Raw genomic sequence first — 25,584 nt, 5'->3', positions numbered from 1 at the left:
TAATAATATTTGTTTGTCTTTTAAAGGATGTGAAAAGCCCTTGATTTATAAGTTGGATAATTCAAAAGAAAATGGATTTGCCGATAAAGTAAAGCAGAAAGAAAGTCAGAAATTTCAAACAGATAATATTTCATCATTTAATCGGAGCCACGTTCAAACAAGTGGAGGTAGAGGACCAGGTATTTGTGTTTAAATTGTCATTTTTACATTGTTTCTGAGCAGTTAAGCATCCCCCTTTCTTTACTTAAAAAAAAAAAAACCAAACCCATTGCTGGGTTTGCAAGTCAAATCTGACTCATAGCAACCCTATAGGACAGAGTAGAACTGCCCCATAGAGTTTCCAAGGAGCGCTTGGTGGATTTGAACTACCCACCTTTTGGTTAGCAGCTATAGCACTTAGCCACGACGCCACCAGGGTTTCTTCTTCACTAAATGCATCTGTAATTCCTGGTGAGGACCATACAGAAGGAGGGCATTAACTAGCTTTCCTTGCTTTGAAGAGAAAGTGACAAGTAAGAAAAAAACCTTGCTTTGAAGAGAAAGTGACAAGTAGATACCATAAAATTTTGCCTTTTTATTTATGCATTTCTCTGAGAGCTATAGTTTCATCTGAACATTTTGATTCAACTAATATTTTAGTTTCTCCATGTACTCAGAACTCTCGTAGGCCCAAGGCAATCTGGACAGTTACCAAAGAGAACTATAATATGACTTTTCCTCCAGGAAGTTAATAATCTACTTGGAGAAGAAAAACATGAGTTGATAATTTGGTTTATATGAAAATATTAAATTTACAGTTAGTGAATGCAGCAGTAATTCACAGCTATTATAGCCTCATTTTTATTCAGCTGTTATTTTTTTATTGTACTTTAGATGAAGGTTTACAGAACAAACTAGTTTCTCATCAAACAGTTAGTACACACATTATTCTATGACATTGGTTAACAGCATCAGCTCTTTGTTGACATCCCATGACATTAAGTGTTAGAAGCCAAGTCCTATGACATGGATCCAAAATGAGACATGGTGCTGTGTGTAGTTATGGTTTAAAAATTCATAAGACTAATTGTGTGGCTATTCAGGATGATTTTATAAATGACTTTTAACTATATTAGCTCTTAAATATGTTAATGAATGAATCATAAATATAATTCACTTAGGGTAGTAAGATCCAAAATTAATATTATCAATGCAGAACTACAATAAATGCTTTTAAAACTCTTAGTGAAACTGTAGCTTTTTTCTGTCACAAGTTATTGTTTGCCTTAGATAAACATTTTATTTTTTGAGAAGACACCTACTTTTTTTTTTTTGAGACACCTACTTTTAAGCCCAGACACAGTATATGTATTTAAGAATACAAACATTGGATTCATAATTTTGGTTCCCCCACTTACAAGCTTTGTGAACTTGTGCAAGTTTTTAACTTCTTTATGCCTCAGCTTTCTCATCTAAAGTGGGGATAGTAATTGTACCCATTTCAGAGGATTAAATGACTTAAGACACTTAGATCAGTTCCTGACACATAGTGATCACACACTTACCTTTAGCTTTTATTGTTACTTTCACGGCAAGTTTCGTTTGTCCTTTACGCTTGCTTTAAGGGGCTATCAATTAAGTTTTAAAAAACAACACATATCTCCAGGTCAGGGTAAATCATACTGAGTTTTTAGTTATACATAAAAATAACTTCATTGCGCTTTGTGTTTTGTTTTTAATATATTAAAATCTTAAAATTTTTACATGTTTCAATTTGTAGTTTTGTTGAGCTATTTGAAAAATGATCTGTATGGTAAAATGGTTTCTTTTACAGTTAAATTAAGTCATGGTGATCAAAGGGAGAAGATAAAAGACATTTCCAGAGAATGTGCTATGAAAGCCATTGAACAGAAAAATTTTCTTTCCTCGCAAAGGAAGGATTTGGAGAGGGGACAAGGAAAAGATTTGGGCCGACAAAGAGGTACGTTAAGAGGTTTTAACATTCATTTTAAAAAACCCATTGCTGTCAAGTCGATTCCAAGTCACAGAAACCCTGGAAGACAGAGTAGAACTGCCCCACAGGGTCTCCAAAGCTGTAAATCTTTATGGAAGCAGACTGCCACATCTTTCCCCCACGGAGTAGCTGGTGGGTTTGAACTGCCGACCTTTCGGTTTGCAGCCAAGTACTTAACCACTGCACCACCTGGGCTACTTTGGTTTAAAAAAAAACAGTGTCAGAAATCTTATTTTACAGTATCTGAATAACTGGTATCTTTAATTTTACTAAATTTAAAAATTCAAAATTTCCCTGGTCTTAATTGAATTCTAGTTGAGGCTATTTGTGTTTGTGTTTTGATGTTTTAACTTTACTTTTAATTACAAATACAATTCACCCATATGACACATGAAAATAATAAAGAAAGCCATAAAATTAAATGAAAAAGTCTTCCCTGCCAGTCCCTGGCCCTCCCTCTGTTCCACTGTTACTAGTTTCCAAATCATTATGAGCATTTTGTTTTTATGCTCATTTCTTATGGACATACCATAATTTAAATGATACTGATAGGCTTTAAAGATCAACTTGAGATTTTTGCTGCAGTGACATCCTATTACATATACCCTTTACATGTTTTGAGCCTACCCATATCATAAAATTTTTTCAGAAGAATTGCTGGATCAGGGTACGTTGATTTTTTATTTTCGATAGATATGGCTCAGTTGTTCTGCCGACAGACTGGACCAGTTTGCATGCCCACCAACAGTGACTGAATGTCTCTTTTTTCACACTTTCAGCAGTGATTGGTTTAACAGATTTTTAAATCTTTGCTGGTATAAGAGGTGAAAAAAATTTCATCTTATAATTTCCATCTTGTTCATTATGAATGAGGTACAATACTTAAAAAAAAAAAAAGCTTTAATTATCTTCTAAACTACCTTATAATTTAAAAAAATGGGTATTTAACCATTTGTTTTATAAATGCCTCCCATTAAGCATAAATAAGGACTGATAAAGCACTTTTCAAACTCAAAGCACTATGTGATATAGTTTAAATACTTAAAAGTGTTGTTTACCTATTAGTATTTGACATTTCTTCTCAAACAAACAAGGTATTTGGCTTGTGATTTAAAAAGTGGCTCTGGGGAAAAGCTCATTTGTATCTTTAATTATTTTTAAAGATTTTGCTGATGAAGACCTTTCTCATTTCAAGTCTGGATTGCCTCCTGCCCCAAATGGTTTTAGAGAATATGGAAATCCACATTTATGTCATAGCCAAGGAAAGGGTCTATGTAAACATGACCGAATTGTCCACCACAGTCGAGCTTCTGCACAAATGCTAAGTCCAAGTAAATCGCAGAATCTTCCTCTAGGAGAGAAGATAACTGGCAAAGTTAAGAGTGATGGTGGCACAGGATGTGATACAGACAGCAGCCAAGATTCTAGGGATAAAGGAAGCAGCTGTAATAGCATCAGTAAAAGCCGGAACCGAGGCTGGAAACCTATGAGAGAAACATTAAATGTTGACAGCATTTTCAGTGAAAGTGAAAAAAGGCAGCATAGTCCAAGACATAAATCAAATATCAGCAACAAACCTAAATGTAGCAAAGATCAGAGTTTTAACAACTGGCCAAAAGAGAATCCAAAGCAAAAAGGTTTAATGACCATATATGAAGATGAAGGAAAGCAGGAAACAGGAAGCAGGAGTTCCCTTGAATCTAATGAAAAAGGAGCAGAGAAAAATAAAGGCCACAGAGAGACTAAAGTTCATGGTGACAGTTGGCAGATGCAAAGGACTGAGTCAGGATATGAAAGCAGCGATCATGTCAGCAATGGCTCTGCTAATCTGGATTCCCCTGGGGTTGATGGAACTGCCGCAGTAATGGATATCAGCGGTATTAAAGAAGCAGCAGCCTTCAGGTAATGCACAAACCGTGTGAATCGTTTTCCCTCACCACTGTCTCTTGTGTCTGTGTATGCAATGAACACTTTGCTAATTATTTGAAGTAATTTTCAAAGGTTTGGGGTCAGTTAAATGTAATGGAAAGAACATGAACTCAGAGTGAAGAAACCTGGGATGTTATAGGTCATTTGATACAGGAAGTTTCTATTCTGAATATTTCATGATTCTAAAAATAACCACAGTTTATTTTTAGGAAATTGCAAAGTACAAGAATAAATTACCATTGCTGCCATCACTGTCCATTTTTGATATATACTACAGATTTTTAAGTATAGATTTAAAGTCATTTCATCAACAGTCATTAAGCTAATAGTTTTTAATTCTTCCAGTTTGGTTAATACTCATTGTCCTATCTCTAACATCTGTAACTCAGAACTGGAGACACTTTCTACTATCTCAGCCCAGTTCCATGGGAGAGATACTTTCCTGGTAGCAAATGTTGAAGAATACAGCTGAATAATTAAGTTTGTGTTTAATTAATTCTTAATTCCTAGTTTTTTTAGTACATTTATTCTATTACTGTTAGCATTACATATGCACTTCTTTATGTAACTTTAAAACATGCCCGCAGTTTAAGTGGCTGATTTCTGAGGTCAATTTAGCCAGTATTTCTACTTTTAATCCTTCTTAATCATCTTAATTTAATGTTAGCTGGTGTTTGACCACATTTGTTATTAAAAAGCTAGATTATCAAAAACCAACTGTATTTTTGTAAAATGATTGTTGCAATAAAAAATTGGAGAAAAAATTTTTATTTAGCTGGGTAATTTCATAACACATCTTAATCTAGGATCATAAAAAGATGAGGGCTTTGTAACCAGATAGACTTGGATTTTAAATATTGGATAAATTGATTCCCTTTTCACAGCCTTAATCTCCTATTGTAAAATGAGGATAATACCTGCTTTTAAGTGTTGTTGTGACATGTGAATTAAATAATGGACATTAAACCCCTAGGACAGTACATGGCATATAATTGTTTAACAAATGTTAGTTCCTTTCTTTTTCTTAGAATAAACTAAGATAATAATCCATGTTAGTTGGTGTGTTTAGTGTGTATTTTGTTTTATTTTTTAGTGACCAGATTAAGTCAAACAACCTAAATATAGAACATGCGGAGTGTATCTCTCATCAGAGCAAAAACCCCTTGGAAGGTAGGAATTTCTTTTAAATATATAGTACTAAAGAATAAATTACAGTAATACATTGTTTTCTGTTATGTAGCTAACAAAAAATTTGATACCTATAAAAATTTTAAAATAAGTAGAATATTAAATTGATTTATTAACTTAGTATTTATCATATTTTAATAAAGCATACCTAGTTTTTTTTTTTTTTTTTAGAAAGAAGGAAGTTAGCATTCTCTTTGGATATGTATTCATACCTGTAACGACCCTGGAGGACAGAGTAGAACTGCCCCATAGGGTTCCCAAGACTGTAATCTTCATAGAAGCAGATTTCCACTTCTCCCATGGAGCAACTGGTGGGTTTGAACCACTGACCTTTTGGTTAGCAGCCGAGTGCTTAACCAGTGCGCCACCAGGGCTGAGTGGGACTTGATTGACAGCAGTGGGTTTGGTTTGGTTTTGGTTTTGATATGTATATATTGCCTATACATGCTACATTTTTCATATTGGCTTTGCAAAGGTAATATTAGTTTTATATCTCTTTTTATTTGAGTAGCTAAATATTGCTTTTGAGGTTTGCAGCCTTTTAGAGTGTGCTTTTTGGACATGTCTTTGGTGTTACAACATTAATAGTGTTAGATTTCTTACACTAGTCTAGTTGGATTTTTTAGGCGATGAAATAAATCATTGAATCATTTTTTTCAATAGCTTGCATTTTAAGTTTCTATTGTGGAAACCCTAGTAGCTTAGTGCTTAACTGCTATGGCTGCTGGTTGGCAGTTCAAATCTACCAGGTGCTCCTTGGAAACTCTATGGGGCAGTTTTACTCTGTCCTATAAGGTTGCTATGAGTCAGAATCGACTCAACAGCAACAAGTTTTTGTTTGTTTGTTTGTTTTTATTCTAGGTTAGAAACATTGCTTTTGATACTAGCTCTTAAAACAGTGATTTGGAATTCAAGGGTAGGCATGGGTATCTCTCTGTCTGTGGCAGCCTGTTAACATTTTACTTTATTTAATTAAGAAAGAGCACGTTTTTATTTATTTGGGAAGGTCATTATCTCATAGTTGAGGAACTTTGATCTATAGTCTATAGTCTACTGGTCATTCTGACTTTACTCCCCACCCCCTTTTTTTTTTTTAATAATATATGTATGGGGTGGGCATAAAAAGAGAATGGTCATTTTTCTTTCTAAGATAAGAATAAAGAATATGAGAATGAGAATGGTCCCGTTACTTAATGATAAGTTTATGAGTAATGAGGAAGTTGGGAGAGTTCATGCTTGAAGGATGTTTAAAGAATGGGAATAGCTACTGCAGGGAATGGGAAGAGGAGGAGGTGTATCAGTCAGGCTAGGCTAGGCTCTAGGCTATGTGGTGTAAACAACGTCAAAAAATCTGAATGTCTTAGCACGAGTTTGTTTCTTGCTCACAGTACCTGTCCAGTGAAGGTCGAGGTGAAGTCTTTTCCTAGTAATCACTCAGAGTCCCAGGGTAATGGGACTGCATCTCCACAAATGCCTCTCTAATTATTTCAGGGGTGGACAACATGGAGAATCACATGTAAGCTCTTATAACTTCATCCCAGAAGTGACACACGCACTTCCACTCATATCTCACTGGCCAAGGCATGTCTCATAGCCTGGCCTAGTTTCAAAGAGAGCAGAAAAGTCCAGTCTTACAGGTGCCTGGAAGCTGAATTGAGATATGAACTAGTGACACCACAGTGACACCACAGAAGGTCAGGATAAATAGAAAGACTGATAAACAGCCTGCTGAAAAAGTTCAGTCAGGAAACAATAAATGTGTAAAGGTTGTCGTTAGTTACCGTGGAGTTGATTCCTACTCATGGTGACCCCATGTTTGCAGAGTAGAACTGCTCCATAGGGTTTTCAGTGCTGTGACCTTTCAGAAGCAGATCACCAGGCCTGTCTCTCAGGGCGGCCCTGTGTTTGAACTGCCACCCTTTTGACTAGTAGTCACGCTCTTAACCATTTGTGACACCCAGGGACTATATGTAATGGTGTGTGGCAGCGTGTTGGTGATTTGTTAGCAACACATAGCAGCCCAGGAACAAGGAAAAATAAATGCTTGAATATATACAGGATTCAAGATTGATACTGGCAAGGTATACCTCAAGGATTTAGCAAAGTGGAGTCAAAGAAAGTGATGAGTGAGGGGACACTGATGTTGCGATCAAAGACGATTTCAAATTTTAGGAATATCTTTTCTCCTCATAAAAAACAGCCATGAAAAACACCTTTTAAAATGTGTTTTTAGTCTGTCATCCTTCTGAAGATTATTTTTGACGTTGCAGACACGGAATATGATTAAGCATTAATTATTTTGTTTTCATCAAATAGTGTAATATCAGGAGGAAACACTTACAGTAAGGAAATCACCTTCCTTTCCCATGTTAAAATGTCTCGTCTGTTTTAGAAATCTGATAAAAGTCTGGTAACCAAGTATTACAGGAAACTTTAGTAAAGGGTTGGCCAGAAATCACAGAAGTCAGTGAGACTGAACAATAACTGCAAATGCAGTACTCTTTACAAAGTTACACATATTTCCTGATAGTAATAGAAACACAAGGTCATAGAGATTTTGATTGTCAAAAGCACACTGCTATAAGAGCTTAGCAGTACTTTCCCCATTTTATATGTAAGGGCATGTATGTTAATTATATAAATTACAAGCACTATTTTATAATTAATTCTTAGTTAATAAACTTCAAAACCTACCATAATCCTTTAAGCCAGTCTTTGCCTTGAGAGTCTTTGTTAATATTCACATGTTGTATCTGTGTGTATATTTCCCACCCCCTGTATAAGACTGAGAACATGTGGGGAGGCGGTGTAGCAATTTTTTTCCTATACTAAAAACTTGCCCTGCTGGGTTTTTTTTTTTGAGTGGATTTTTTGTTTGCTTGTTTTCATAAGGCACAATTAGTTAATTTTTTGTGACTTGGTGTGATTCTCTTGCTTGTCTTCTATTTCTTGTTTATAAAATGGGACCACACATTATTGACCTGAAGAATCACTTTCTGTCAATAGCTAAAAGACTTTTAAAAAGTTAAGGAGCCTTCAAAATTCTTTTATTTTCCCTTTTGGTTGATATGTGAGTCAGTTTTTAATACTAGTCTATGCAAATCTATAATTCCATTGTAATTATTTCATTAATTTTATTGTTATTAATGGAGATATAGGTTTGTCTGCCTGCCTTTATGGGTTCTGCTGCAAATAAACAAAAAAATTCATATACTGCCTAAAGCTCTTATTTGGGAACATTATTGAAATGCCACAGTGCCACTGGATTATTCTAGCACCCCTTTTAAAATGAGTCTCTAATGGAGAGAATTTTAAATGCCTTCAGTTACACTCAAGGCAGAAGAAATGATATGTTCAAAAGGACGTGGTCAAGAAAAAGTATCACACATCCCAAGAAAACAGGTAGTTTGGTATGTACAGGGCCGAAGTGCCTATGTAGATATTGTGAGATGATAGAGGGATAGAAAGAAGCCAAATCATGGTAAACCTTTAAGCCATTTTTTAATCCTACAGGAAAAGAGACATCAAAGGACTTTAATAAGGAAAGTAGCATACTCCAATTTGCATTTAGAAAAGATTGGTCAGTGGCAATATAGAGGGTGAATTCGGAACCAGGAGGGGGGGAAATTAGATGACTATTGTAATAGCCAAGAGCCCTAGTGGTGTAGTGGTTAAGCATTTGGCTGCAAACCAGAAGCTTGGCAGTTTGAATCCACCAGCTGCTCCTTGGAAACCCTATGAGGCAGTTCTCTGTCCTGTAGGGTCAGTATGAGTCAGAATCAACAGCAACAGGTTTGGATTTTTTTTTTTTAAATTGTGGTAGCCCAGGAGATAAAAGATGAGGCCATGAACTAAGGCAGTACCAATGTCAGGAAAGAAGAGGTTAGAGATTATAAGAATATTTGGGCAGTGGAATCAATTAGCTTTTGTGACAGACGTACAGAATGAGGAACAAGGAGGAAGCTGGGGATACCCTGCTTGAGACTTATATAACTAGATACACTACCAAAATGGGGAATATAGGAAGAAGGAACGGATTGGGGGGATGGGTGCCCAGTTTATTTTTGGATTTGTTGAGAAGAGTCCCTGCGTGGCACAAACTGCTAAGTGCTTGACTTCTAGCAGAAAAATTCGTGGTTTGAACCCACCCAGAGGAGCCTCAGAGGACAGGATAGGCCCGACAATCTGTTTCCGAAAGGTCACAGCCTTAGAAACCCTATGAAGCAGTCCTACTCTATACACATGGGGTCGCTGTGGGTCAGAACTGACTCAAAGGCAACTTAACAACAATCATCCAGGTAAATAGATTCATTAAGCAGATAGGAACATAAGTCTAGAACTCAGGAAAGATTATATATTTGGTAATCATCAACATATATGGATTTTGAATGCCATAGACACAGATAAGATCACTCAGAACTACAGATTGAAGGACAAAAAATACACAAAGCACGTGGGGTTTGTTTAGGAAAAGAAGTGGGCAAAGGATAGAGAGAAGGAACAATTATGCAAAAATATGAGAAAGAATAGCTGGAAAGATAAGAAAAAATACAGGAAGAGGGTGTCATAGGGAAACTGAGGAAATGGAGAATTTCAAAGAGAAAAGTGGCCAGAGATATTAAGCAGATTAAGGATAAAAATGTGCTAGTGATTTAGCCCTGGTAATGCAGTGGTTAAGAGATATGGCTGCTAACCAAAAGGTCAGCAGTTGGAATCCACCAGCCACTCCTTGGAAACCCTGTGGGGCAATTCTGCTGTGTCCTGTAGGGTCGCTGTGAGCTGGAATCGACTCAGTGGCAATGGGTAATGGGTTTTAATGTGATTTAGCAGTTAGTAAGTCATTAGTGAAGATGCCTGGTAGCACAAATGGTTAAGTGCTTGGCTGCTAACCCACAGGTTGGCGGTTCAGGCTCAGCCAGCGGCTCCATGGGAGAAAGACCTGGTGATCTGCTTTGGTAAAGATTACAGCCAAGAAAACCCCATGGGGCAGCTCTGCTCTGTCACATGGGTCTCTGTGAGTTGGATCTGACTCCACAGCACCCAGCAATAACAAGTCATTAGAGACATAGTAAAAGCAATTCTAGAGGAGCATTAGAAATAGAAACAAAGTTATAGTTGATCTGAAGTATTTAGGAGTAAAGGGCCATGATGTTTGTAACTTACACACAAATGTTTCAGGAAAAAAATGGAGTAAAATGTTAATAATAGGTGAATCTGGGTAAAAGCCATGCAGGTATGTTTTGTATTGTATTTAACCTTTCAACTTTTCTGAACTTTTTTAAGTTATTTCCATATTAAAATTAAAAAAAAAAAAAGATTTACAGTAGAATAAAAAGTAAATAAAAGAACTGAGGAAGTGGATTAGCACATGCCTGTCAAAGTCATTGCTGTGAAGAATAGATAAGAGACAACACCTAGAGGAGAAAATGAAACAAGAGCTTAGTTTTGGTTTGGTGTTGTTTGTTTTTTTTAATGGAGACACTCAGAAATTTATATTGCAGAGCATAAAGGATAATGTATAGAAGGAGAGAAAGATGTGAAGACAAAAATAGTATAGAGCGATAATTGATGGAGTAAGATCCCCGAAGGTAGAGTGAGAAAGCAACAAAGAAAGTAGATCGACATACTTTGAATTGAAGGAATGGGAGCTTTTCTGTGAAGGGAGAGAAAAAGGTGAGTGTAGGTGTCTATCAGTGCGTATTTGGATCTGGGGGGACAGTTGAAGTAATTTCTACCTAATGGATTCTCCTTTCTTTGTGGTCTAGTAGGTAAGGTTATCCACTGAGATTAATACGTAGGTGAGGATACCTACAGGCTATACCTCACAAATCACAAAGGAATTACGGTTATCTTTCAAGTACTTTTACCATTTGCTTTTGAAGTCTGCAATACTTGGTTTAATCTTAACTGATTCTAGAAGTCAGAATTAGTTCAAGCTTAGAATCATGACTTGGAAATGACAAGAGTGAAAAATGTTAATCAGTAATCCAAAAGTCTGTTAATTCCTTTAATTTTAGTATTAAAAAAGGTTTGTACCTCCACTTTCTTACATAAAATATACTATCCTTAATGTTGTTAAGGAGTCCCTGGGTGTTAAAACAGTTAAAGTGCCGAAAGTTGGAGGTTTCCGTCAACCCAGATGTGCCTTGGAAGAAAGGCCTGGCAGGGCAGTCTACTTCCAAAAATCAGCCATTGAAAACCCTATGGAGCACAGTTATACTCTGATACACATGGGGTTACCATGAGTTGGAATTGACTCAAGGCACCTGATTTTATTTTATTTATTTATTGTACTTTAGATGAAGGTTTACAGAACAAACCAGTTTCTCATTAAACAGTACACATACTGTTTTATGACACTGGTTAACAACCCCACAACATGTCAACACTCTCCCTTCTCAACCTTGGATTCCCTATTACCAGCTTTCCTGTCCCCTCCCGCCTTCTAGTCCTTGCTCCTGGGCTCCTGTGCCCCTTTAGTCTCATTTTGTTTTATGGGCCTGTCCAATCTTTGGCTGAAGGGTGAACCTAAGGAATGACTTCATTACTGAGCTGAAGGGTGTCTGGGGGCCATACTCTCAGGGTTTCTCCAGTCTCTGTCAGGCCAGCAAGTCTGCTCTTTGTTTTTGAGTTAGAATTTTGTTCTACATTTTTCTCCAGCTCTGTCGGGGACCCTCTATTGTGATCCCTGTCAGAGCAGTCAATGGTGGTAGCCGGGCATCATCTAGTTGTACTGGAATCAGTCTGTTGGAGGCCTTGGGTACATTAGACCTTTGGACTAATCTTTCCCTTGTATCTTTAGTTTTCTTCATTCTTCCTTGCGCCCAAAGGAGTGAGAGCAGTAGATATCCTAGATGGCCACTCAGAGGCCTATAAGACCCTAGACACTACTCATCAAAGTAGAATGTAGAACATTTTCTTTATAAACTAAGTTATGCCAATTGAGTTAGATATTCCCTGAGGCCATGGTCCCCATAGCCCTCAGCCCAGTAATTCCATCCCTCAGGGAGTTTGGATGTGTCTGTGGAGCTTCCGTGACCTTGCCTTGTACAAGTTGTGCTGGCTTCCCCAGTAGTGTGTTCTGTCTTACCCATCACCCAAGTTACCACTTATCTATTGTCTATTTAGTCTTTTTCCACCCCCACTCCTCCCCTCCCTCGAAACCATCAAAGATTGTTTTTTTTTGTATGTAAACCTTCTCATGAGTTTTTACAGTAGTGGTCTCATACAATATTTGTCTCAAGGCACCTGATTTTAAGGTTAAATCCTAGAATTAGTAAATGAAAAAAATTTACTGAAGAGTTTGTAGATGTACTTAAGTTTGATTATTTTTTCTAAGCTTTTTTTTGCAAACTGAAGATTACGTGCATTTAAAATAAATACGTTAGAAAGTATATGTAGAGAAAAGGATACTTTTGTCAGTTGTTTTAGTTCCTGTGCATACTAAATTTATTTCCCCCAAGAGTTTCACAAACTGGTGAGAGGCAATGTATTAATGCATAATTTCTTTGTTGCTGTAACCCAGCACCACCAAATGGCTATCCATAATTTTTTTTTTTAACTAAACTTTATTCAATATTGAAATTTAATTTGAAGCAAAATAGCAATATTTGCTTTTAAGGGGGTATTATCTAAAGTTTAGGTGTTTTATAGTATAGGTTATTGTTACTAAAGTATCTCTACTCCTTTTGATATATGGTAAATTTAGGCGGAAATATTTAGAGCTAGAGTTTTGTGATTTTATAAAGTACTCATATTTAAATGTATTTTTATTGTAACAATAGGTCATTGATTAGATTATTGCTCTTTGAATCTTTAGGCTTTTTGATTGCAGTATTACCATTATATTTTGAAATCTCACTATATAACCAGGGTAAAGATTATATTGTCTATACTGTCAGCTATATGAGCATGTTTTAAACCTGGCTTAGTTTTTCAGATAAAGCATATATTTTGATTTCTTGAATAATGGTTTTTGGTTTTGTTTTGTTTTGTTTTTCACAGTATCAAAATTAGCCGTATTAGCTAAAACTTCTTACCTTGGTGTTGAGGTTTCTTCCATGCCAAGTGTTAAAATTGGACTACCTTAGATTTGCAAAGAACCTGGAGCCAAAATTCCCAGTAAAGACACATAGTTGTCTATGTCAGCAGAAGAGAAAAATAACACATCTATTTTTAAGTTAGTTGGAATTTTGCTTAGTCGAATGGCTGCCATAGTGATATTAAAATTTCAGACATGTTTATAAAACCTCTGCTGCCTCCTACTGCCCATTCTGTAGACACTGTAACAAAAGCAAAGAATTATTTTTTTATACAAATTGTTGTGTTCATGAATATTAAACTTGAAATTATGGATAACTTAAGTGAAATAATATTCCAAACTTAAAAATTCACAGTGTTTGGAAAATTATAATGTAACTTTAATTTATAAATTTTTCAAGCTTTAAACATTAAAAGATTAAGTTCTTTTTGACTTTTTTTTTTTAATCATAAGTAGCTGTCAAAGAAAGTAGCATAGGTTTTGAACCTCAGGCAGTGTGTTCAATTTATCAGCAGCTATTAAGCAGGAAAAATAATATATTACTTCTAGAGAGATTCTCTGGGATAAATTAGACAGTGAAACAAACCTGTGAGAGCTGGAACTGGAGGAGACTGCCTTGTTTTTCCAGATCTCATAAGTTTTCTGCATTGGATGGGTGCTGTCTTAGCACTTTTCTTTTGCTTTCTTTTAGTGGAAAATAATTGAGTTTTCCTTCTCTGACAGGCTTCCACCTTACATGGGTTCTGGCTTTCGCAGGTTTTACTGTACTGTCTTTTATTTTTAAAGTTTTATTAATATGATCCTTCATAGACTTGAGGTAAGTAGGGTGGAAATGTAGGAAGAATTCTTCTCAGTATCTGTTATCTGGTCATCCTTGATCATTGAGTTGGAAAGATGGCAGGCAGGGCTGGGGGTGGTTTAAAAGAAGAAAAACAATGTTTTCCATGCAATTGTTTATTCATTCTGCAGACTTTCATTGGATACCCTGTGTGTGCTAGATTACTGTGTTAGCCTCTTGGGAAATGATAATGAAAAAGGTACATATAGTACAATCAAATCGTACTGCAATCTAGTGGAAGTAAGAGTGTTAAATCTCAAACAAATTAATTTCAGACTTTTTGTTCCCGTCATTCAACCATCTTAAGTTTTTCTTAGGAGATATCATTTACTATGTGAACAATATGGCATAAAAAAATGGCATACAGGGTATTAAATTCTCATGTATATTATATGAATCCTTGTAAACTGTTCCCAAGGTTTAACTTGCAGACCCTGATCATCATGTATTTTTTAAAATATGGTAATATTTAGATGTTTTGATCAACTGTAGATTCCAGCTGAATTTTGAGTGACAGGGTATGTTTTTGTTTGTAATGTATCCAAAAGGTTAATTTAGGGATAAAATAGCTTCTAAGAAAAAGTTCTCGTTATTGTTTAAAAAATAAATAATTGCGATAATAACTTTTTGTTTTCTTTTCCTTGCAGTCTTCATTTCGTAGATTTGTTGTACAATAGATTAGAAAGCAGGTGAATGAGAGGAAACAGACAAATGAAGATGATAAAAAGGGCAACTAAAAATCAGGGAGAATACAGAAAAACTCTACCTACTAGGAATGTACAAGCAACTGATTGAAAAATCCAAGCTAATGTCATATGTTTTGGTGTCTTCTGTAGCCATCAGCACCTTAAAGCATATCATTTTATTTGATGTTCAAACTGATGGCCTAGTTTCATCAGAAGGCAATTCAGTAGAATGACCTCGTATTTTAAAAAACACCATTTGTCATCAAGTGGACTCCAACTCATGGCAAACCCTATGTGTGTCAGAATAGAATTTTCAGTGGCTGATTTTTTGTAAATAGTTTGCTAGACCTTTCTTCTGAGGCACCTCTGGTGGACTCGAACATCCAGCCTCTCAGGTTAGCAAATGAGTGCATCAACCATTTGCATTCAAAAGAGAGCCTGCAATGTGGTAGAAAGAACATTAGCTGGTGGAGTTAACTCTGGGTTTGAATGCTGTTACTTACACTTATATAGGCTTGGTTAGATCACCTAACTTCCTTGACCCTCAATTTCCTTGGGTATACAGGGTTGTCTCCTACAGGAGTTGTGAGGTGAAGCTTAAATGAGATAGCTAATGTCAATCAATTAGAAGAGTGGTTTTCAAACTTTTTGGCCTCAGGATAGTATAAACTCTTAAAAATTATTAAGGACCTCAAACTTTTGCTTCCATAGGTTGTATCTTATCAATATTTGCTATATTTGGAATTAAAAACTAAAAAAAATTAAGTATTTATTCATTTAAATAATAAACCCATTACATGTTAACATAAGTAACACTTATCATGAAAAATAACATTTTTCAAAAGAAAATTGAGAGATGAATGGCATTGTTTTATACTTTTCAAATCTCTTTAATGCCAGGCTTAATAGAAAATAGCTAGATTTTCATATCTGTCTACATTCAGACTGTTGTGAAATGAAGCCTCTTCTAGCTATGTAGTTGGAAAAGGGAGGAGTATTTTAATTGCCTTTTCAGATAATTTTGGATATTCTCCCTTGATACTGCCCCAACACTCAACAGCTGGTAGTTCCTTAAAGGTCTTGCAATGTGAAATTTGAAATCGTATTAGTTAACTTTTCATTGGTCTACCTTGCACATTGAATGGATCTTTTACCCATACATGATTTTGTAACATCGTGTATTGCCATTTGGAAAACACTGGTTTGCTGAGTAATACAAGTCTTTCAAATGCTGACATACTTCCATTTACAACATTTTAAGAAAATTCATTTGTTAATATCACCACTAGTATTAGCAGAAAATCTCTATAAGCATTGGAAAGCTACAAAACTCATGGTAGTGGATAAAAATTTTCCGAAATTCTTACTTTTATTTGAAAACTTGAATCTTACCATTGGCAGCGAATATCATCAGTTGTTTTCCTTGAAGTGACAGCTTCATTTCTTTCATTTTCAAGAAAGCGTCTACCGGATAGCCACGTTTGAGTGACCCAAGTTTGTCAGTCATCTTTTCAAGTAAAAATGGTGCTCATGATAAAACCACCTAAATACAGCTCACAACTCAATCAATCTTACAAATACTTTTTCTTAAAACAGACAAGTGCTTTGGTATGCAGCAGAAGTGCTTTATGTATACTTCCTATTTCCTAGCTTAGAATACTGAAAAGATGAATAAATTAAGTACATTAATAAAATAAACAAGTTTTACTGCTGCAGCAAACATTTTTAAGTGAAGCTGGCTTTTTTTAACAAGTGTGTGGCAGTGAAGAATACAATCACTAATGTACAGTTTGGTGTCACTGCCTTGATTGCTATTTTACCCATCATTGTGTTTGCACCATCATGCAAATACCAACACTGTTGAAAAAGACAAATAACAGTATTGTTATGAAACACTGAAAGCATCTCAGGGACCTCCAGGGGTTCCTAGGCCACACTTTGAGACGTGATAAACTAGAATAATACAAGACCTGGTCTTTCATAAATTGTAGCTCTTTTGTTGTGAGGATAAATGCCCAAATAAGAGTATATAATTACTGAAATTTACTGAACTCCAAGGATACTTCAGTGCTTTGGCCATACCTTGGCGCTTGTAACATTTCTCTCAGTATACTGGTGCCTCAGGTGCCTCGTGTTTGGCAAAGGAAAAAGCTCCCTGTAGTCTTTCTGGTCCTCAAATACAATTCACTTGTCTCCCAGAAAGGAGTATCAAAAACTGGGATGGTGTTAGGTAAACTGCTATACAAATTCAAATGTATTAGCTTGCCCTTTTTTTTTTTTTTCATCTTCACAATATAAAATAATTTTGAGCTTTTAGGGCTTTTGTTTCTGCTTTATAATCAGGAGGCTCTTTTCATTTATAGTTATTAAAGATTAGAGGACTGTGGTGCACTCACAGGTTGTCCCAGATTTCTAAATAGCCAAAAGGCCATTAGAAGAAGAGCACCAATCACCAATAGTGAGTCCTCCATGAATATTACAGCCTTCCAGTCAGAGCCTCAACATCCAAGAGGCTCCCAGAGCGTTAGCACATGGAAAATAGCTTTTATTACTTACAACAAGAAGCAGACAGCTTACAACAGGAAAAATTCTGTGATGAGTTGTCCCCCTTGGCTCAAAAGCTGTCTGGGTGATGATGGAAAACTCTTCTTTGCATGCTCCAAGATACATCTTAGGTAGGGGCTCTAGGGCCTTCATTAACACTGATTGCCTCTGGCTCCACTTAGTTAAATGGGCTAAAAAACTGCAATGCGAGCTTCCCCTAGCACCACAGCTGGGGAGGGACCCCGAGGTCCCTTCTCTAGCAATTTTTATACCCCAAGTGTGTGTGCCTCACTACACAGCATGCAATGTAGATTTTTCCCACCTGATCACCCTAGGATGTGGGGAGGGGAGGTGGTCAGCCACCTTGATGACTAGCTAAAGAAAGTCTCTTTTTAACCCTGCTAAACTCAGGCTTCAGAGGGTAGGGATGGGGAGTTGTTTGTTTCGAAGCTTAAAGATGCTACCAGGGGGAAGACCATAGCTGACAAGCCCCTCTAAACCACTGCCTCCTCACAAGGGCAGTAGTCAATTTTTTTTGGAGTCCCTGGGTGGTATAGGGTTGCTATGAGTCGGAATCGACTCGATGGCAGTGAGTGGGTGATATAAATGGTTAATGTGCTTGGCTGCTAGCTGAAAGGTTGGAGGTTCTAGTCCTCCCCAGCAGCCCCTCAGAAGAAAGACCTGGCAGTCTGCTTCCAAAAAATCATCCATTAAAAACTCTACAGATCACAGTTCTACTCTCACACATACTGGGTCATCATGAGTCGGAGTCAACACAATGGCATCAGGCAGTCATTTGTATTAACACTGTTTTAGCTTAGGTAATATTATGTAGGGAAAGATCCAAGTAGAGATGTTGTTTTATTCTAAACATTAATACTGTTAAAGGTTCTCTAATGAATTTTCAGAGAGAAATAGAAGTAGACTTGCCATCATTTATGTGGTGCCATATTGGCCTTTAGGCCTTAATCTTGGCTAGGTATAGTAAAAAAAAAAAGAAAAGGTGGGGGGGATGATTAATTTGGAATCTGAAATCTTTGTAGTGTACTGGGCCTGAATGTAAGAACAATCACATTGTTAATTAGTATTTTTTTTCCCATAGGACTTTATTAAAATTAAATTCAGAAATTATTTGATGCCTATTATATGTTAAAATTGGAGATAGTAATTGTAAGGGGGGAGGGAAATATGGCACAATGGTTAAGAGCATAGGTTTTTGAATCATACAGACCTGGTTGTGATCTACTAGTTATATAACCTTGGGTAGTTACTTAACCTTTCTTAGCCTGTTTCCTCATCTGTAAAATGGAGATAAGAGTAGTTTCTTTATTAGGTCGTTGTAAACATTAAGTGTGATAATTAACATCAATATCTTAAAATATAATCAGTCAATAAATGGTAGCTAAACAGAGAAATAACATTTTATATATCATTATCCCCTTTCACCCATTTTAATTCAGTTGATCTAACATTCTTGAGAGGTTAAGTATAAAACATACCTTCATTATATAAACAAAACTGAGATTGTGAGGGGTTTAGAGGCTTGCCTAAAGATACCAAACAGTAATTTGTGAATCCAAACTTCAACCCAACACTTCTATCAAACGGAGGATTTTCCCACTTTATCAGTAAAGATTGTGTCTTATAAAGCAGGGGAAACATACACAGCTCCACATAACCCAGTGGGAATAGCCCTGATCTGGCAGTGCTGGCACCATCAAGTGATAAACTGAGGAAGAACTGTTAATTTTGCGTAAAGCATTCAGAAAGAGATGCCGTTTGAATTGAGTCTTGAAGAATTGGTCCTTTGTTATTTTAATTAGATGAGAATTTTCTCTTTATAGAAAACTTTATGTAAATAAGAAGTATAAATGCAGCAAATTCTGAGAGTTCAATTAAATATTTTTTTGTTTGTTTTCCATCCAGGTTTTAGAAAAGACTTCAAGAACTTGGAAGTAGGTTATAAATCTCATGAGTTCCACCCAGAATCATCACATCTGCAAATAAAAAATCCTTTAATTAGAAGGTAATCATAGATATTCAGAAATATTAAAACCTTTTCCCAAAATGCATGTATTATAGGAACTCATTTTATTTATCAGAAGACATAAATACATATTACTACCCAGAAAACAATGAGTCTACAGTATTATGACGTCTACCTTATTGGGAATCAAAAGGGATGTAGGCCGAAGGACGGAGGGCCTACCAAGTGCCAAATACAATATGTGATTGTCTTATAAGAATCCTGATGGCATTCTTATAAGGTTAGGTGATATTTTCCAAAACAGAAAAATTGGGGCTTAGATTAAGTAAATTGCCCAAAGTAATGGAGCTGAGATTTGATTGAGCCTAGCTCCCTTTACCTAACAAAGCCTCAACTCTTTTTAACTCAAAAACACTTGTCCACATAATATCTATGAGGAAAAAAAAATTGTCATAAAATGTTTGCAACATGGTATTTATCTTCACCTTACAAAACCAAACCAAACCCATTGCTGTCGAGTTGATTCCAACTCATAGCAGCCCTATGGGACACAACAGAACTGCCCCATAGGGCTTCCGAGGGTATAAACCTCTACAAAGCAGACTGCCACATCTTCCTCTCATGGTGCGGCTGGTGGGTTTGAACTGCCGACCTTTCTGTTAGCAGCTGAGAGTTTAACCACTGCATCACCAGAGCTCCTTATCTTCACCTTAGAGGTTAATTATTACCTAAATAAAAGTAATCTTGACCAACTATTTTTAATTAGCTTGTTATTCTTATGCAATATACTAACACAATTAAAATATTGGTGAAGGTAATTCAAAAACGGTTGCAGAAGTATGTCAACAGAGAACTGCCAGAAATTCAAGCTGGATTCAGAAGAGAATGTAGAATGACAGATACCATTGCTGATGTGAGATGGATCTCAACTGAAAGCAGAGAATACCAGAAAGACGTTTACCTGTGTTTTATTGACTACACAAAGGCATTTGACCGTGTGAATCAAGTTATGAATAACATTGCAAAGATTGGAAATTCCAGAACAGTTCATTGTGCTCATGCGAAACCTGTACATAGGCCAAGAGGCAGTCATTTGAACAGAACAGGAGATACTGAATGGTTTAAAATCAGAAAAGGCGTGTGTCAGGGTTGTATCCTTTTACCATACTTATTCAGTCTGTACGCTGAGCAAATCATCAGAGAAGCCAGACTATCTGAAGACCAACTCGGCATCAGGATTGGAGGAAGACTCATTAGCAACTTGCAATATGCAGATGACACGACCTTGCTTGCTGAAAGTGAAGAGGACTTGAAGCACTTACTGATGAAGATCAAAGATTACAACCTTCAGTCTGGATTACACCTCAAAATAAAGAAAACAAAAATCCTCACAACTGGACCAGTAAGCAACATCACGATAAATGGAGAAAATACTGAAGTTGTCAAGGATTTCATTTTACTTGGATCCACAGTCAACACCCATGGAAGCAGCAGTCAAGAAATCAGATGACACATTGCATTGGGAAATCTGCCACAAAAGACCTCTATAAAGTGTTAAAAAAGAAAGATATCACCTTGAGGAGTAAGGTGGGCCTGACCCAAGTCATGGTATTTTGCAAGCAAAAGCTGGACAATGAATAAGGAAGATCAAAGAAGAGTTGATACATTTGAATTAGGGTGTTAGCAAAGGATACTGAGTATACAAATCTGTCTTAGAAGATGTACAGCCTGAATGCCCTGAGAAGTGAGGATGGCAAGACTTCATCTCACATAAGTTGGACATGTTATCAGGAGGGGTCGATCCCTGGAGAAGGACATCATAGTTAGTAGAGGTTCAGTGAAAAAGAAGAGGACCCTCAACAAGATGGATTGACGCAGTGGCTGCAGCAGTGGGCTCAAACCCATAAAACCCATTGCCATCAAGTCAATTCTGACTCATAGCAACCCTATAGGACAGAATAGAACTGCCCCATAGAGTTTCCAAGGAGCCCCTGATGGATTTGAAGTGCCAACATTTTGGTTAGCAGCCGTAGCACTTAACCACTGTGCCACCAGGATTTCCAGTGGGCTCAAATATAGCAATAATTGTGAGGATGGAACAGGACTGGGCAGCCTTTTGTTGTGTTGTACACAGGGTGGCTATGAGTCAGAACCAACTCGACGGCACTTGAAAATAAGAACATGTTATCCTTGTAGCATTGCTTATCAGAATTCCTAGAGTATTGAATTGTTTGCTTGTGATACATTTCCCTTAAGTTCTGTGCTACATTTTATCACAAATAAATGTAATTCTAGTGTTTGTAAATTGGTAATGAGTTTTTTAATTACTATATTTCTAATTATTAGAAAATCTGACTTTGGTAATGATGGATGTTTCTGGCAAGCATTCATGTATTCTGGCGTAAATATTTGGGGTTCGTAAACAGTATACGTTAATGGTTACAAATATCTCCTCTTTTCTGTTATGTTACAAAAATAATATACACTGCATATTCAGAAGTCAGACTACAGGACACGTTTGATTTTTCCCATGCTTTGCATATTCGCATATGGTATTTTTCTTTTTCCATATATATATTTTTTTTAATTAGAGAATTTTCATTTTCATATTGTTTTCATATTTCAGGTCACATGCACATGAAACCAGTGGAAAGTTATTCCCTTCATCCAGTCCACAAATACCCAAGGACCATACTGTAAGAGAGCACATCCGTCAGTCAGGTGAACAGAAGCTTGAAAAATCAAGTGAATGCGAATTTTCTGAGTGGGTTAATATGGAAAATTCTGAGAGAACAGGTTTACCTTTTCATGTTGATGATCATTCTGCTTCTGGAAAGAGAGTGAACACTAATGAAATAATTTCACCATCTCCATTGTGGTCGTCACACACAAGAACTGTTGGGTTAAAGCCAGAAACTGCTTCCATCATGCAGCCGCAAAATATGATGGAACAATGTTACTCTGAGAACTCTTTATCCAGGGAACATGCAAGTCAGTCAGTCTGCAGATCTGATGGCTGTCAGATGCCAAAACTTGTTTGCCAGAATCTACCGCCTCCTGTGCCACCAAAGAAACATGCTGCAACTAGTGTGCCAGAGTCAGAGAAAAATGAATCCACACCTGATGTCAAACTTACAGAGATGTTTAAAGCTAATTCTTTGAGTCTTCCAAAGCACAGTGAAAGTACAGTTTCAGAACCCGGTTTAGAAGTAAGTACATACATAAATGATGAAACATTTCAAGTGAAAGAGTATGTTGGCAACAAACCAGACTACCAGTCCAGCTCTTCAACTCATGATTTTCAGGCAGATGTAGGTGCAGTTGTTGACGCGTTTTGCCAGCCAGAACTAGATACTGGTTCTACGTGTCCAAGTGAGACAGTTTCATTAACTACCTACTTTTCAGTTGACAGCTGCATGACTGATACATATAGACTGAAATACCACCAGAGGCCCAAACTCTGTTTCCCGTAGAGCAGTAGGTTTTGTAATAATTCACTCTCTCATACTGAAAGAGGGCTAGGACCTGTGTTACATAATAGTATTGGTTCAGGTTGTCCAAAAATAAAAATGTAGCATACATTGCAATGGATAAATGATGGAAATTGGCAAGCTTGAACTTCTCAGAGGCTGTTAAAATGAGAAATAGAAACGTATTGACCATACCTAGTGAGATACAGAAAATGAAAAACATGGCAATTTTAAATTATATATATAATCTTTTTGTGTGATCAACTTATTGAAAATTTTAAAGTTCCCTTTAATAGTTTTGCATGCCTTGAAAAATAGAAAATCGGGGTATGCAAAAGTTGTTTATCATATGCCACAGCAGAATAAAAATTAAATTTGTCCCTCTTTTATGTGGCTTACATACATATTAAAGTAACCCATAAGCATGTATATAGATTTGTAACTATGCTAATTGAAAAATAACAGGTGATGCATTGTCTAGTCAAAGCAAAATTTGCTTTATGAAGAAGCACTTTCTAATGGGTAACCAAAAGAGGGCTTCACCCATTTGTTTTTGACTTCTGTGATAGTCTACTACATACGATCTGTTTAAGTGTCTTAAAAAAAAAATAACCCATGAAATACATAGCATTTGGGGGAGAAAAATGCCTTAACGATTAGAAATTTTTTAATTAAATTCTCAAGGTCAGTACAGAAGAAACTTAATTTTGTTCCTAGAACTTTTATCTTCAGAATGCCTAATTAACATACATTTGATTATTGTATGCAGTAATATTACTTCAGCCATGTAAGCTAAAATAGTTAAGATACTTTAGTATATTATTTATCTTGTTACATTTGTTTCTAATTTTATATGAAATGTGAAAGGTTTTTATTTTGGTTTGGTTTACTTTGGGCTGCTAATAACCAGTGTTAGTGATTAGCGTAGGGCCCTCTCATTGCGAATGTCACTGTGACTGCCTGAAATTCCCCGGCTAGTCTCACCTGATTATAGGTTGTCAATACAGTTTATAGATTGTCATATTCTTGAAACTGTAAATCTGCCTGGGTTTCCAGATTAAATTTCTGCCATTCATATAGAGGGTTTAATTTTAATGAAATGTCTTAGTGAGTGTCCCTCCTTTTTTCTACTCTAAATAACCAGTAATTTTACTCCCAGTTTTATGTTCGTGGAGAGGGCTTTGTTTAAAAAAAAAATGAATTTTCCATTACTGTATGACCTTACAAGTGAAAATAAGTTATTTTAATGCCTTATTTCATTAGTTGCCATTTTATTCCATACTTATACTAAGCTGGTCTTGAATAGTTTTATATTATCTATTCCAGAGGAGTAAGAATTACAAAATCAAAATTATTATTACATTCATCAATTGATAAACTTCATAAAAATAATTTTATAGAGTAAACTAATTAGTAAATTTAATATCTTGACTGATTCCATAAAAAATATTCCAAAATGTAAATGATTAAAAATGAATACTTTTAGATAAATAGCAAATAATTGCATGTAAACGTTTGACCTCACCCAGTTAACAAATCTTGGCCAAATTTTGTCTTCCACTGGTAGAGAATTTTCAAGTTTTTAATAGACTTTTCTAACAGTAAGGTGATTATTACTTTATAGTTTAGTTTAGAAATACTTGAATACCAACTAAATTAAATTTTATCCTTTAGGAAAGCTTGTTTTTAACATAACTTTTAGTATGGAAGGCTTGTAAATATTGTAAAGGTTGTAAAATTGTATTTGAAATGTCAGTGTATTTAATTCCTGCTTTTTTATGAGTCGGAATTGACTCGACAGCACTGGGTTTTTTTTTTTATAACAATGTAAAATACTAGACAAATAGGTTTACATCAGGCATTTTAATAGCTTTCAAAAACCTTCTGTTTTTCTTTTTAATTTCTATTTGTTCGAGATGTCCAGTTGAAAGTATATTATTATTTGGAACATTTAAACTAATTTCTGATATTTTAACGGCAATCTTATAGTTTCATCTTTTCAACTCACAGTTGAAGTTACGAACATCAAATAGAAATGTCCAGTTGATACCTCCTGAATTATGTAACAGTACTAAACAAACTAGAAACTGACTGTTTTTATGTGGATTCAACACTCCAAACATAGATTGAATACACATTTACTACTAATCCTTCACATGTAGAATTTTGACTTCTAAGGTGCCTATTTATTTTTATAAGTGTTTTCATCTGGTTATTATTATGAAAACTTTTGTAATGCAACCAATTGTGTTAATGCTCAGATATCTTCAGAACATTATATTTTCATGTAAAACTCGTTTCTTCTGGTTCAAAAAAAAACTAAGATAAACAGATTTTTAAGTTAATATTGTTGGACTTGACTTTGAACATGGGAACTGTGTCCTCCAAACCACTCCCCCTGCCCCAACATGGATTATGTATTGTATGGAAAATGTAAGTCAATTTAAAGTTTAAGGTACTTGTAATTTCACTGATTATAAAATATTATCACAGGAGTTTCCTAACAGTGAAACTCCAGCAAGGTCTAAAGCGTAGCTCCTAGAGGATTCAGCAAACGTTTTCCGTAAAGGACTAGAGAGTATTTTGGTCTCTGTAACAACTGTTCAACTCTGCCATTGTAATGTGAAAGCAGCCATAAACAACACATAAATGGACAGTTGTGTTCCAATAAAACTTTATTTATGGACACTAATATTTGGATTTTATATAATTTTCATGTGTCATCGAGTTTTTTTTTTTTTTTTTAATCATTTTAAAATCCATTCTTGGTTTGCAGGCTACACAAAAGCAGGCAGTGGGCAAGATTTGGCCCGTGGGGTCCATAGCTTGATGACTCTTGTTCCTAGAGCACCATCTAGTTTAGTCTCACTGACCCTAAATATCCTGTTGTCGCCGTATCTAGTCCCAT

The 25,584-nt window shown here is 35.9% G+C and overlaps 1 protein-coding gene across 1 annotated transcript in view; it reads left to right on the top strand.

Moving 5' to 3' along the window:
* USP53 (ubiquitin specific peptidase 53) overlaps positions 1-25,386 on the top strand; it is a 66,720-nt gene extending 41,334 nt beyond the window's left edge. The window contains exons 11-16 of the mRNA XM_010590521.3: positions 27-179; positions 1,814-1,960; positions 3,157-3,895; positions 5,016-5,092; positions 19,146-19,245; positions 21,833-25,386. Of these exons, the coding sequence (XP_010588823.1) occupies positions 27-179; positions 1,814-1,960; positions 3,157-3,895; positions 5,016-5,092; positions 19,146-19,245; positions 21,833-22,679 (2,063 nt within the window). The 3' untranslated portion in view covers positions 22,680-25,386. The remainder of the gene's footprint in view (positions 1-26; positions 180-1,813; positions 1,961-3,156; positions 3,896-5,015; positions 5,093-19,145; positions 19,246-21,832) is intronic.
* Positions 25,387-25,584: the final 198 nt, after the last annotated feature.

Source organism: Loxodonta africana, chromosome 5 (assembly GCF_030014295.1).
Source record: "Loxodonta africana isolate mLoxAfr1 chromosome 5, mLoxAfr1.hap2, whole genome shotgun sequence".
Classification (NCBI taxonomy): Eukaryota; Metazoa; Chordata; class Mammalia; order Proboscidea; family Elephantidae; genus Loxodonta; species Loxodonta africana.
The sequence above is the reverse complement of the archived record's forward strand: the minus strand, read 5'-3'. Positions and strand labels throughout refer to the sequence as shown.